The sequence below is a fragment of the Telmatherina bonti genome (assembly GCF_933228915.1).
Source record: "Telmatherina bonti genome assembly, chromosome: 11".
In the NCBI taxonomy this organism is placed as follows: domain Eukaryota; kingdom Metazoa; phylum Chordata; class Actinopteri; order Atheriniformes; family Telmatherinidae; genus Telmatherina; species Telmatherina bonti.
Window position 1 is genome coordinate 41,672,707 of NC_136629.1, and position 15,214 is coordinate 41,687,920.

General features: G+C 43.8%; 1 protein-coding gene across 1 annotated transcript in view; it reads left to right on the forward strand.

Annotated features, from left to right (window-relative positions):
• The window catches only part of epas1b (endothelial PAS domain protein 1b), a 76,803-nt gene that overhangs the window by 49,877 nt on the left and 11,712 nt on the right, over positions 1–15,214 (forward strand). Inside the window, exons 3-7 of the mRNA XM_079248577.1 lie at positions 2,050–2,198; positions 2,511–2,598; positions 4,810–4,928; positions 5,155–5,357; positions 13,950–14,056. Coding sequence (XP_079104703.1) covers positions 2,050–2,198; positions 2,511–2,598; positions 4,810–4,928; positions 5,155–5,357; positions 13,950–14,056 — 666 coding nt within the window. The remainder of the gene's footprint in view (positions 1–2,049; positions 2,199–2,510; positions 2,599–4,809; positions 4,929–5,154; positions 5,358–13,949; positions 14,057–15,214) is intronic.

Below are 15,214 nucleotides of genomic sequence, written 5' to 3' on the forward strand. Positions count from 1 at the left end.
CCGCTGGTGTTCCAAAGGAAGCAAACCTAGACCAGGCCTGGCTCCACACTCCATCCATATGCCTTGCAGGGAGCCTTGAGAATGGTGCTGTCCTAATTCCGTGAAGCATAGCAGAGGAACTATAAGCTTTCCACCCTTCACACCAGTTTACTGCCGAGCTTTGTTCAGTGTGAGGCCCTTATCCGTGTGTGCACAGACACACACACACACACACACACTGCTTTATGTAAGCCTTGTTTTTTTTCTGAGTGGAGTCTCTCTGTAAATGTTTGAATCCTCGACTGGGTATATTCGAACTTAACTGCATACAGTTAAGCTGCTGTTCGCGCTACTATTAACACTTCTGTTTGCACTACTGTCCATGCTGCTGTTAAAGCTACTAACAACGATACGATTTAGGCTACTGCTAACTCTACTGTTCACACTGTTAACGATACTGTCAATGCTACTGTTCGTGCTGATTGTAATGCTTCTAATAATGCCACTATTAGGACTGTTCAAGCAACTAATAATAATAGTGTTTATGCTACTGTTCATGCTGCTGTTAATGCTACTAATTATGCTACTAATCATGCTACTTTTGATGCTACTAATAATGCTACTGTTTATGTTAGTGTTAATGCTACTGTTAATGCTACTAATAACGCTGCTGTTCATGCTACTAATAATGCTACTGTTAATGCTTCTAATAATGCTACTATTATTGCTATTGTTATTGAGACTAATAATGCTACTAATAATGCTACTGTTAATGCTACGAATCATGCTACTAATAATGCTACCGTTAATGCTACTAATAATGCTGCCGTTCATGCTACTAATAATGCTACTATTAATGCTACTGTTATTAAGACTAATAATGCTGCTGTTCGTGCTACTAATAATGCTACTGTTAATGCATCTAATAATGCTACTATTATTGCTATTGTTATTGCGACTAATGATGCTACTAATAATGCTACTGTTAATGCTACTAATCATGCTACTGTTCATGCTGCTGTTCATGCTACTAATAATGCTGCTGTTAATGCTACTAATAATGCTCCTAATAATGCTACTGTTAATGCTACTAATTATGCTACTGCTCATGCTGCCGTTCATGCTACTAATAATGCTACTGTTAATGCTACTAATCATGCTACTTTCTCGCTGCTGTTCATGCTACTAATAATGCTACTGTTAATGCTACTAATAATGCTACTGTTAATGCTACTAATAATGCTACTGTTAATGCTACTAATAATGCTACTTTTAATGCTACTAATAATGCTACTTTTAATGCTACTAATAATGCTACTGTTAATGCTACTGTTAATGCTACTGCTCATGCTGCCGTTCATGCTACTAATAATGCTACTGTTATGCGACTAATAATGCTACTGTTAATGCTACTAATCATGCTACTTTCTCGCTGCTGTTAATGCTACTAATAATGCTACTGTTAGCGCTTTTAATAATGTTACTGTTCATGCTACTAATAATGCTACTGTTCATGCTACTGTTAATGCTTCTAATAATGCTACTGTTCATGCTGCTGTTAACACTGATGTTGACACCACTGTTAATGTTCATCCTAAAATGAGCCTGGCTTATCAGGCAGAAGTCCACATTTGGTCAACTGAAAAAGGGGCAGCCATAATTTTCCTCCTTGTCTTCTAATTTTAGATTCATTCTATGGGAACAGCGTGAACAACAGCACAAATAGCAGAACATTCCACAATTGTGATTAAAAAAAATTGCAGTACAGTAACTTCTCTTTACATTTAATATTTCCAGTTATAGTAGTGGCATTGAAACCAAATTGCCGAATACATGTTATTAATCTAGAGGACAATCTATGTGTGCATCAGATACATAAATCCAAAACTAAAAAGGCTGTGAAGAATAATAATCTCACAAAAGCATGCCATAATGGTTCTTATTGTACTGGATCAAGTGTGACCTTGGATGCACAAAGATGCACTTACTTGTTGTTCACACAGAATTGCAGTGATATTTACATCCAGTGGGAGTAAACAGCTGTGAATATAACCTTCTATGTCCTTCCAGACTGCAGCAGCTATGGCGACAGCAGCGAGGATGGACACATGGACAAAATGTACCTCAAGTCTCTGGAGGGCTTCATTACTGTGGTAACATCAGACGGCGATATGATCTTCCTGTCTGAGAACATCAACAAATTCATGGGGCTCACGCAGGTATACAACCTCTTACAGAGAGCTGGAATAGAACATGAGACACATGCACGTACGTTATGAGTCTCTTAGTGGGAACGAGCTGCAGGACAGCAGTCTCGTCTGCAGAATATACATTGCAAATGCCTTTTGCAGACAAGACAGTCCCTCTGCAGCTACCAGTAAAACAAAGTTTGCATTTTTTTTTTGTCTTTGGCACCAATCCAAAAGCAAATCCTGAGAGAAAGTTTAATCAGGGAGGCAAGCCTGATAATTTTGTAAATAAAAAAAATGTAATTTTTTTGTGATTTTAATGAAGTTGTGTTTATTGTAAAGGTGGAGCTCACTGGTCACAGCATCTTTGACTTCACCCACCCATGTGACCACGAGGAGATCAGGGAAAACCTCAGCTTGAAGACAGCAGGTCAGCATGAAGCTACCAAACCTTGATTCAATAACTTCTCAACAGACTAATCTATTTGTTCATTTGTTAAAGCAGTAAAAAACATTAATATAATCTTTAATAAAAATCTGTTTAGGTCTGATCTATCTGACAGCCATATGCAATACTACACAATTTTTGTGTAGTATTGCAATTTGACTCAGACTTAAACTGATTCTCCATCTCCAGTCTCATATGCCAGGGCTGTATGACCCTGGCACTTTAATTGCATCATAAACCACTGATTTATAGGGTTTGTGAGACGGCCCCTGGGGTGTCCATTGGCAATAACCACTGGACCAACCTGGAAAATGCTGTCGACACCATGCTGCTCAGTACATCCTACAGCCCGCTGAGGAACACTCTGGTCAACAGAGAAAAAGCAGAAATGTTTGGCCTCAGAGTAAGCTGGGAAAAAAACCCAAATATATGTATGTTGAAAACGGACTGGATCCACCTCCCCGCAGCTTGGCAGTGACTTCATAGAGCCTGTCAAGAGTTTTGTATACCTGAGGTCCACAGTGACAGCCAACAGGAACCTTAAACTAAGATTAGATGTAGAAGAACTCTGGCAACATTAGCAGACATTCTCCACATCCTGATCTACAGCTTGGAAACATGGCCCTTAAATAGGACCCTGGCCACCAGAATAGATGGCTTTAATGGCAGGGCCCTCAGAACTATCGAAACCACAAGGTGGCACCAGAGGGTTTCCAACAAGGCACTCAGAGCTAGCACGTTCCAGCCCAGAGCATCTTGCCTGGCTGTGCAGGTGTGGTCATGTCTTCACATTCACACTACAGACACACACACACCTCCCCCTCCATCTGCACTCACACTCCTCCTTATACACAACCCCACATACACACACGCCCACAGCCCCTACCAATCAGCATAAACCCACCCCCCACCCTGTCTCCCATCCCCTTACCCAAATTCTTTCACCCTGATACCACCCCCCCCCACCCCCCACTCTCTCACCTTGCAACTTTATCCATGCCCTCATCTCTCATTCCCAACATGCCCCGTGTGAGACACGGCTGGGGGGAAGATGGCAGGAAGACCCCGATAAGGGCCCCGATGACCACTGCCCACCCATCCCAGTGTCTCAGTGCCACCCCCCAGCCAAGCCAACCCAGACCCTGTCTATTGGACACATTTTGCAGTCTAAACATGAAGTATATGTGGCAGGGTGAGCCTAGTGTGTGTAGAATGTTCCATAATGTTGTTTATCTCATTTGCTAATGTCCGGATCAGACATGAGCACAATGGGTCAAAGGTCAATTCTCTAGAGAGGAGCCTTAAGAAACAGCTAGGAAGTGTGTGTGCATGCACAGAGGTGACTGGAGGATAAGAGGATGTGAGGATGAGTAAGCGAGTGAAACTGGCAATTGTCAGAGTTTGACCCCATCTGCAGGCTTTTAGCTTTTGTGTTTATATCTAAAAGTAGCTGATTGTGCTACAGTGCGAGATAAAATGGAAGAGTCTACAGTTCACATGAGAAAATCATTTTCTCACATTCACTTAGCTGTGTTTGCTAACTTAGCGCTGGCCACAGAACACACAACCAGGACGGTGCTGTAATCACACATATTTAAATACATTCTGTGTCTTGGACACTTTTAACGTTGTGTAACCATATAAAGAAACTGGAGAGTGGCATCTGAGAGAAAACACACTTCAGCACTTTCTAGCGGCAGCTCCAGGAATGAACTCTGACCTTGTGATGTAACAATCATTCGTTACGCTAACCGATCAATCTGATGAAGGGTTGCAGGGAAGCTGGAGCCTATCCCAGCAGTCTTTGGGCCGGGTACACCCTGGACAGCTTGCCAGTCCATCGCAGGGCCCGGTGATGTAACACCTAATTCCTAATTCCACATCCTTTGACTCTTTTCCTACTTAAACAGGGACCAAAGGCAGATAAGGGGAGTATCAGCAGTGGAGTAGCAGGACATATATTTTTATGTTGCATAAAGTATGCAAATGGGGTTTAAACATGTCATCTATAAGTGTAATTTGCAAAGGTCAAGCATGTAAGGGCAGTGAGATGTAGGGGTTGTGATGGCTCCCAGCAGAAGTCTCATTCATATTTATAACAAGATCATGTTCATTTAATTTACTTGTTGTCCTTCATCAAGATTCAGGAACCACACATTTGTTGTACTGTCTGAGCTTTGTTGTGTTTTTTAGGAAGCAGCTTTGGTAAAAAAAGCAAAGATCTGAGTACAGAGCGAGATTTCTTCATGAGGATGAAATGCACAGTGACAAACAGAGGACGCACTGTAAACCTCAAGTCAGCCAGCTGGAAGGTAAAAACTCATTCTTAAGCATTTGACGAGTTTAGACAATAGATGATTTTTACTTGAATACAACCAAAACAAGTCTGAACAGCTTGGATGTGCTTTGAAATCTCCACACACAATCATCAAGCAATATGTGCATAAATTACAAAAAGTATCGGTTAGGAGTCCCAATTTAACAGATTTTAACACTTGTAAATGGTCCATTAAACTGATTGTGCTGGACTCCCTCCAGGTGCTGCACTGCACCGGCCACCTGAAGATGTACAACGGCTGCCCTTCACACGTGCTCTGCAGCTACAAGGAGCCTCCCCTCACCTGTGCTGTCCTGATGTGCGAACCAATTCCACACCCGTCCAACATCGACATGCCCCTGGACAGCAAGACCTTCCTCAGCAGACACAGCATGGACATGAAGTTCACCTACTGTGATGATAAGTAGGCAAAAACACAGCTTCAGTCAGAAGGTTGCACATTAAACAGTTTATTATAGAACCAGGAGACCAGAATGACGTGATCCACCCTTTTTTTTTCATTATGTGAAGATCTTTTCGGCATCCAGATGCTAAAATATTCCAAATCTAAAAAAAAAAAAAAAAAAACTAGCAAGATATTCATTTGCATAAGTACTGACAGAAAGGAAAAAAGTCTATCCAGAACCTGAACAATGATCAGAAGTCTCAAATCAGAATATTTGACTGATTGACAGATTACTTTGAAGTTTAAGTTGTTTTTTTTTTTTTTGCCATTTGTGAATCAAATAACAGTCAAAACACATTGGAAGTCTTGTGTGGCGCTCTCAGGGTCGTCAGACAATTAAAGTTCAAATGAACTATAAAAGTAGGTATAAAATGTATAAATAACTATACAGCAAAAAGACACTATACAAGTCAAATTGCACAATAGAAATAGATAAAACAAACAATAACAACAAAAAAAAATTTATAGACTGGGTAGGAAACAGAATCTGCAGGCAACAGTGGACCGCTTATTGCACATTTAGTGAAAGTGAACTTAGCTTTTTTCATCTTCATCTTCATCTTCATCTTCTGCCGCTTATCCGGGGTCGGGTCGCGGGGGCAGCAGCCTAAGCAGGGAAGCCCAGACTTCCCTCTCCCCAGCCACATTTGCCAACTCTGCGGGGGGGGATCCCGAGGCGTTCCCAGGCCAGCCGAGAGATATAATCCCTCCAGCGTGTCCTGGGTCTTCCCCGGGGTCTCCTCCCAGAGGGACGTGCCTGGAACACCTCACCAGGGAGGTCCAGGAGGCATCCTGACCAGATGCCCGAGCCACCTCAACTGGTTCCTCTCGATACGGAGGAGCAGCGGCTCTACTCTGATCTCCTCCCGGATGACCGAGCTCCTCACCCTATCTCTAAGGGAGAGCCCGGCCACCCTGCGGAGGAAACTCATTTCAGCCGCCTGTATACGAGATCTCCTTCTTTCGGTCACGACCCACAGCTCATGACCATAGGTGAGGGTAGGAACGTAGATCGACTGGTAAATCAAGAGCTTCACCTTCTGGCTCAGCTCCTTCTTCACCACGACAGACCGGCGCAGAGTCCGCATTACTGCAGACGCCGCACCGATCCGTCTGTCGATCTTAGCTCCATCCTTCCCTCACTTGTGAACAAGACCCCGAGATATTTAAACTCCTCCACTTGAGGCAGGACCTGACTCCCGACCCGGAGAGGGCAATCCACCCTATTCCAGCTGAGGACCATGGTCTCAGATTTGGAGGTGCTGATTCTCATCCCAGCCGCTTCACACTCGGCCGCGAATTGCTCAAGCGAGAGCTGGAGATCACGACCAGATGAAGCCAACAGGACCACGTCATCTGGAAAAAGCAGGGACCCAATCCTGAGGCCACCAAGTCGGATTCCCTCAACACCTCGGCTGCGCCAAGAAATTCTGTCCATATAAGTTATGAACAGAATCGGTGATAAAGGGCAGCCTTGGCGGAGTCCAACCCTCACCGGAAACGAATCCAACTTACTACCGCCAATGCGGACCAAGCTCTGACACCTGTCGTACAGGGACCGGACAGCTCGTACAAGGGAGTCCGGTACCCCATACTCCCGGAGTACCCCCCACAGGAGCCCCCGGGGGACACGGTTGAATGCCTTCTCCAGGTCCACAAAGCACATGTAGACTGATGGGCAAACTCCCATGCCCCCTCCAGGACCCCAGAGAGGGTATAGAGCTGGTCCACTGTTCCACGACCAGGACGAAAACCACACTGCTCCTCCTCAATCCGGGATTCGACTATCTGGCGGACCCTCCTCTCCAGGACCCCTGAATAGACCTTACCAGGGAGGCTGAGGAGTGTGATGCCCCTGTAATTGCAACACACCCTCCGGTCCCCCTTCTTAAAAAGGGGGACCACCACCCCAGTCTGCCAATCCAGAGGCACTGACCCCGATGTCCACGCAATGCTGCAGAGGCGTGTCAGACAGGACAGCCCCAGAGCATCCAGAGCCTTAAGGAACTCCGGGCGGATCTCATCCACCCCCGGGGCCTTGCCGCCAAGGAGCTTTTTGACCACCTCAGCGACTTCAGCCCCAGAGATAGGAGAGTCCACCCCTGAGTCCACCAGCTCTGCTTCCTCATCGGAAGACGTGTTAGTAGGATTGAGGAGGTCTTCGAAGTATTCCTTCCACCGACCCACAATGTCCCGAGTTGAGGTCTGCAGCTCCCCACCTCCACTGTACACAGTATTGATGGAGCACTTCTTCCCCCTCCTGAGCCGCCGGTTGGTGGACCAGAATCTCCTCGAAGCCGTCCGGAAGTCTTTCTCCATGGCCTCGCCGAACTCCTCCCATGCCCGAGTTTTTGCCTCGGCAACAGCCGAAGCTGCATGCCGCTTAGCCTGCCGGTACCCATCAGCTGCCTCCAGAGTCCCACAGGCCAAGAAGGCCCGATAGGACTCCTTCTTCAGCTTGACGGCATCCCTCACTGCTGGTGTCCACCAACGAGTCCTGGGATTACCGCCACGACAGGCACCAACTACCTTACAGCCACAGCTCCGGCTGGCCGCCTCAGCAATAGAGGCACGGAACACAGCCCATTCAGACTCAATGTCCCCCGCCTCACTCGGGACATGTTCGAAGCTCTGCTGAAGGTGGGAGTTGAAACTCGCTCTGACGGGGGACTCAGCCAGACGTTCCCAGCAGACCCTCACAACACGTTTGGGCCTGCCAGATCTGACCGGCTTCCTCCCCCACCATCTGAGCCAACTCACCACCAGGTGGTGATCAGTTGAAGCTCCGCCCCCCTCTTCACCCGAGTGTCCAAGGCATGTGGCCGTAGGTCCGACGATACGACTACAAAATCTATCATCGAACTGCGGCCCAGGGAGTCCTGATGCCAGGTGTACATATGGACACTCTTATGTTGGAACATGGTGTCCGTTATGGACAATCCATGACGAGCACAGAAGTCCAATCACAAAACACCATTTCGGTTCAGGGGGGGGGGGGGACCATGCCTCCCAGTCACTCCCCTCCAGGTCTCACTGTCATTGGCCACGTGAGCATTGAAGTCCCCCAGCAGAACAATGGAGTCCCCAGAAGGAGCACCCTCCAGCACTCCCTCCAAGGACTCCAGAAAGGGTGGGTACTCTGAACTGCTGTTCGGTGCATAAGCACAGACAACAGTCAGGACCCGCCCCCCCACCCGGAGGCGGAGGGAAACTACCCTTTCATCCACCGGGGTAAACCCCAACGTGCAGGCACCAAGCTGGGGACTGATGAGAATGCCCACACCTGCTCGGCGCCTCTCACCATGAGCAACTCCAGAGTGGAAGAAGGTCCAGCCCCTCTCGAGGGTTCTGGTTCCAGAGCCCAAGCCATGCGTCGAGGTGAGTCCAACTATATCTAGTCGGAACCGCTCAACCTCACGTACAAGCTCAGGCTCCTTCCCCACCAGAGAGGTGACGTTCCACGTCCCTAGAGCCAGCTTCTGCAGCCGGGGATCGGACCGCCAGGGTCCCCGCCCCTTGCTGCCGCCCAGCTCACACTGCACCCGACCCCTACGGCTCCTCCTGCATATGGTGAGCCCACGGGAGGTGGGGCCCATGTAACCCTTTCGGGCTGAGCCCGACCGGGCCCCATGGGCGAAGGCTTGGCCACCAGACGCTCGCTCACGTACCCCACCTCCAGGCCTGGCTCCAGAAGGGAGACTCGGTAACCCGCGTCTGGGCAAGGGAACATTTCTGCCCGAGTTTGTGTACATCATAGGGGTACTGTGAGCCATACTTAGTCTGGTCCCTCCCCTAGACACCTGTTTGCCATGGGTGACCCTACCAGGGGCATAAAGCCCGAGACAACATGGCTGCTAGGATTAATTTTTTTGTCATTTAAAAAGTTCCCTGGTTTTGTTCAGCCATCAGTCATAGAGCTGGAAAGAAGAAGGGTTCTGTGTTATGATGCAGTTCCATGTCTAGGGTTGTATCTACACTGTCTATGTCTGAGTAGGGAGTGAGCTCAGTAGAGGGGGTCTCTGATCACTCTGCTCTTTTTCTGCACCACTCTTCGTACATGCAGTCCATGGGTGGAAGGTGTGTCTATATAATCCTCTCCACAGTTTTTATGACTTTGTAAAGATTTCCTCTCTGTGTGGAGTTTCCTTAGCAGACAGTGATACCTGTGGTGAGAATGCTCTCTATCAGTCCTCTGTAGGCCTTGGTAAGAGCTTGGACATTTAGACTGGCCTTCCTGAGTCTCTGCTGAGCTTTGTTCACTGTGGCTGTAGTCCCATGTGTCCAGCTCAGATCAGATGTTACCTGCTGTCCCAGGAGTCCATGGTTGTCCACCCTCTCCACCTCAGTTCTTCTGATAAAAAGAGGCTGTAGGGGGAAGCCCTCTTCCTGAAGTCCAGGATTATTTCATTGGTCTTAACTATGATGAGGATGAACTCATTCTCTTCTCCGTAGGCAATAATGTTGTTGACCAGGGCCCCGACTCGTCTCCCCCTTGATGAGCCCCTGGATGATCGTGTCATTGACGAGACGATGGTGCTGTGTTGTGTAGAGATGAAGTCCGGCGTATACAGAGAAAAGTGTTTGGGTAGAGGCAGCAGCCTTGTGGGGATCTTGAGCTTTAATTGTACACTATTAATACTTTCAGAAGGCGTCACAACAATGTCAGAATACACGAACCATTACTGCTCATTGATTAATAATAATGTGTGAATGTATGCACAAGAAATAATAATTTGTCATGGTTGTTCCCTCTGCTACCTGTGGTTTGTTCTATCTCAGACATGAACTGCTCTGCTTGTCAGATGTCTGGCAGCACCTTGAAGCATTCACACAAGCACATGACAAATGCACACACTCAGAGTTACACCAGCACATTCATAATCTTATCAAGCCGCTCAGGCAGGACAAAGGTTCTTATGGAGCAGAAATGTGTTTGTGTCACTGCAGTGCAAGAAAAGAAACAATTTCATTTTTGCATTTCTGGTGCAATTTAATAGCTGCACAAATCTTCCACTAATGATTTTACTGGAGTCCGCCTCCCAGCCCAGCAGGAACTTGGACTCATTAGAGAAAGGTTGGAAAGTTTTTTTAGCTTTTGTCCGGCAGCATGAGAGGCCGCAGAGGGGAAAAACGAGAGGGGGGGGAGGGTGTCTTACTTTGAAGTGGAGGGAAGAGTTTCCACAATGTTAATGTTTCTGATGTGGGAGATATTAACCTGCATCCCATGATGTCGCCATGAAGCATGAAAAAAAAAAAATGTATATTTGGGGGAAACAAACAAAAAACAAAATATAAGACTAAACGCAATCAAAGCAACAAAACATTATTTTACAATGTCACATGACCGTGTGTCTTCTAAGTCATGGTCGAGCGGGAAGGTCACGATGAAATCCTGTTACATTCTCTTTAATTTTAATTAAATTAATTTTAATTAATTTAAAAGAACTTATACATCTTTTCACTGAGGCATTTAGAGTCTGAATGGAAAGACAGACAAAGAAGCACATATCTGTTTCCAGTAGCTGGAGGAACAGATACTTACCAAATGATCAAGGTGGTGAGAAATTACAAGAAAGTATAAAAAATAAAAATAAAAATAAAAAAAGACAGAAAAATGAATACAACAAATGGTTTAGAATGGTTTATAACCCTAACCCTTATCTGATAAGGGACTTATCACATTATAACATACTGTTTGGTTTTGTTTTAACGTAGCTACTGAACACTTAAATTTTCCTTTAAATTAATAAAATATCTTCTTGCTAAGTTTGAATGCCATTATAATTTTAAATATAAGGCATAAAAACAACATTGTGCCATTTTTCTTATTTTTGCTTTTTTATATTTTTTACCACAATGCACTGAAAAATATCTGAATAAAACATTGATTTGATAAGTTATTAAAAATGACTTGGCAGTGATTGTGGATTACAATTTGTCATTCTGACTGAGTTTAGAATGAAGGAAAAGTGCTGAAACAAGAGAAAGATCTCCGATAATGATGGTGGAGTCCAGGTGTTCAGCCTCGACTATTCTATTTGATTTTATTTTATCTCACTCTGTCACCTGAACTCAAGTTGAAGTAAACACTTAGACAACTCAAATAAGGAAGATAAGTGGTTTTCGCCCTAACTGTCCTCTTCAGCAGACCCGGTGGTCCTTGTAGAACGAGCCCGCTTGGCAGGCATAGGTCTGCATGGGGTTGACTGGAAAAGCAGAGCCCATACCTTTCCTTCTGGACTTCTGATGTGTAAAATTCCATCAGTAGGGCTTTGCTAATGTCCCACATAAGAAGGAAAGAGAGTTTGTGTGCGTGCCCTGTTTGCCTTGTTCACATAACAAGTCAAATTCGGGTTCTTCTCACTCGTATTGTGTCCTGTGAATCCTGTGAAAAGGAGGTGTGCCACTCATGTGGCCGTTGCCTCAGTCGGCCTTGTCCTACTGTTTATGTTTATATGTATGTTTGTCTACTCTTAGACAGGTTTTACTGGAACAAATGTTGTGGCTGATGCTGGTCCAATAACAATAAAGTATTCTGATTCTGCATCCAGTTGGGTCAATAACAACTATGTGCTGCATTCAGGGACCAAGGAGGAAGGAAAAGTGCGGATACATTATTTTAGAAGGAAAATGGGGAATAGATATCTTTATAATATAAATGTAACTGTTTTCCACTCCATATCATGGTGCATGTCTCCTCTTCAGCCTAGTTTTTCATCTCCGCTGCTATTCACACTTCACTGGTTTCCGGTTGCAGAGCATCAGATTCAAAGTTAAAAGATTCAAAGTTAGATTTTGTGTTTGGGTTCAGGTTAGTCTCATATATAAGTCTCTTTGGATAAAAGCAGGTTCTAAATGATTGTCAAATAGAATCTTACATTCCATTTCACCTTCCCTCTGATGTTTTGGCTCTGAGGCCTGCAGCTGTCGGATTTGTTATCTGAGGAAGCTCTGCGTTTTCAAACTCCTCATTCTTTCTTGTACACAATAAATCCTCATGAAATATTATAATCTACTCATTATAAATCTTTATTCTGCTCTGACCTGACTCACAAAAGTCATCTTCCCACGTCGTTTTAACGTTCCACATGATTTCTGGTGGGCAAAAAGTGACCTCCTCCATCATTCATCTCCCGTAGACTGGTTTACTGTCATGTTTTGTCTTTAACAGGACTTCCCAGTAAAACCATTAGATGATTACTGGAATGGTCTTTTAACAGGGCTTCTTAAAGAGCAGTAGCCCTTAATGGGGCAGGTGACTATTTTTCATCACTTTGTTTTCTTTCATATTCAGCATGAAACTATTATTTTCTTTAATTGAACAATAGAATGGAGGTCTTGGTACAAACCAGGACTATTTTAGGTTAAAATCCCTCATTTCAAGGTATTTCATTGAGTGCCCCATAAAGGGTCAAACATCTGCAGCCCATCCAGAGGCTGCTGGAGCTTTAACCAGGACTAAGAGATTTTGATGGGGTTTTTTTAAAATGATTTTATTATGATTTTCATAATTTGTTGCTGCCTTTTACTGCTTGTTAATACTGTCATTGCACAATCTGAATGGCTTTTAATGTTTTAAAGTACTGAATTGTCTTCCGAATGAAATGTGATGTACAAATAAACCTCCCTTGTTTTTATTAACAAACTTAGACTTAACAAAAATATTCACTCAGCTCACTTATGCAGGGTATATTTAGTAAATCATCTTGATGCCAGAATGAGATATTATGACAGTACATTCCCATTTGTAGTCAATGAAATTTAAGCTAGTCATTTTTGTCAGGTTGCAATGGTTTACAGGTGTGTTTGGAGTCAGTGTGTTTATCTATGAATCTGGTTTAATACAGTTATGGTGTGATTAAAGTTGAAAGAAAAATGTAGCTGCATCAAAAATAACCTCTTAATTTGAAGTTAAAGAAATCTGCAACCTGCAGCTTCTCAGATATTCCTCGCTGGCTCCACAGGAAAATAATATAATCCTAGCAGTCAGATTAATTTTTATTCAAGACCAACAATGCTAGCTTAATCATATGTAAATTTGTACCAATACATTTTGTAAAGACATAATGTAACATCAACATTTGTGATCAAGTGCCAATTTCAGGAAAAAGCGGAAAGCTCAATAGTACCAGTTCTGTTGCAGATCTTGAATCAGTTTACAAATTTACTATAGTATCCATAATAATATTAAGCATCTATTGGACTTGAGAGAATTTAAAGACTCTGCTTAAAGACAGGACTGTTAAACATGTAATTTTGATGATTTTGAGCAGATAATGTTGTGTAGGTATGTGGACTCTGATAGTGCAAAGGTTTGAAATTTTCTTTTATAGAAATAGAAAAACAGAAAGAGATTACCTGTTCTCAAAAGCACAGGGTGTTAGCACAGACGGAGAATGAGAGGATGGTCCACCAATCTGTTTAATTTCCAAATCATGTGTGATGTCTTCTGAAGTGCAGAGGTTCTGGATTGGAAAGCAGCAGCATATGTAAGATCAAAAGTCTAGGAAAAATTAAGAGTAATAACTGTATGAAATGTTTGCTTTCCAGAGTGACAGAGCTGATGGGTTACGCTCCTGAGGACCTAATAGGTCGTTCAGTCTATGACTTCTATCATGCCCTGGACTCAGACAGTGTCACCAAGATCCACCACAACTGTAAGTCACACATGTCTAAACAAATACAAAGATGAACTGGCTCTACAATTCTTTATTCCTCCATTTGCACAAAAAAATCACCCAAAACCCATAACTCAGAAACCACACAACTAATAATTGTTACTAAAACTATGGATGTTCCATTTATACCCAATCCTGACACCCTTAGTGCTCACACATTAATCTGCTGATTGTGGAAAGTTCCAGAACACAGTAGGTGGGTTTTCTTTAGGTGAAGTGTAGAGATACTTCTTCTTTTTTTTCAACACCCACCATCCTTCCTCATGTCATCTTTTCCGCATTTTAAGGCAGCACCAGTTAAAAAACTGGCTGCAGGGGCAAAGTATCAGTTCGTTCTGTAAATTTGTCAAATGTAAATGTCTATGTCTAACCTTGGACAAGCTGAATATTTCCCCCTCGGGGATAGATAAAGTATCTTTGATTTGATTTGAAATAGGAATTTATGTAGCTTCTGATGCTGATCTGTGAAGATAAAAGAAAAATGTTTGTATTTTAATAAATGCTCTGAAAGAGAATTTTGTTTTTATATGAAAATCATTCATACGTTTATAAGAATAATTTTTTAATTAATCAATAAAATCAGTCAAAGCTTTATCTACACTCCCTCTCAACTGTTACACTTCACAAGTGAAAGGATGCCTACCATTACCACCACTGCATGGGACTAAATCCCTAGCCAGACTCTTTTTCTCTGTTGTTCCACAGCGGTGGAATGACGAGCCAGACTGTTCAATATGCAGAGGCCTTGTCTACTTTTAAGAGCAAACTGAAAACTCTTTTCAAGGAGCATTCCCGCTCTTAGGGTGCATTCACATCAGGAAAGTCCCCTGTCAGGGGAATTTCCTGGATCTGGGATCATTAGGGGTTGAGTCCACAACTTCGTAAGAGAATCTCTGTGAACCAACACAAAAAAAAAAGAAAAGCTTTTTATTTAACCTTTCTTGGCTGTCCTGTCGTCTCTGTCCTGGTCTTCTATAAGATTTGCCAGATTTGGTGACACCAAAAGCTCATCTTAAAAAGGGAATTGTCCTTTGCAACAAGATTAACCTTCAAGTGTCATTTATTGGGGATGTTGGCTCAATAATCCAGTATAATTATGAAATATGCTACTCAACAGTTTAAATGTATTAAATTTAT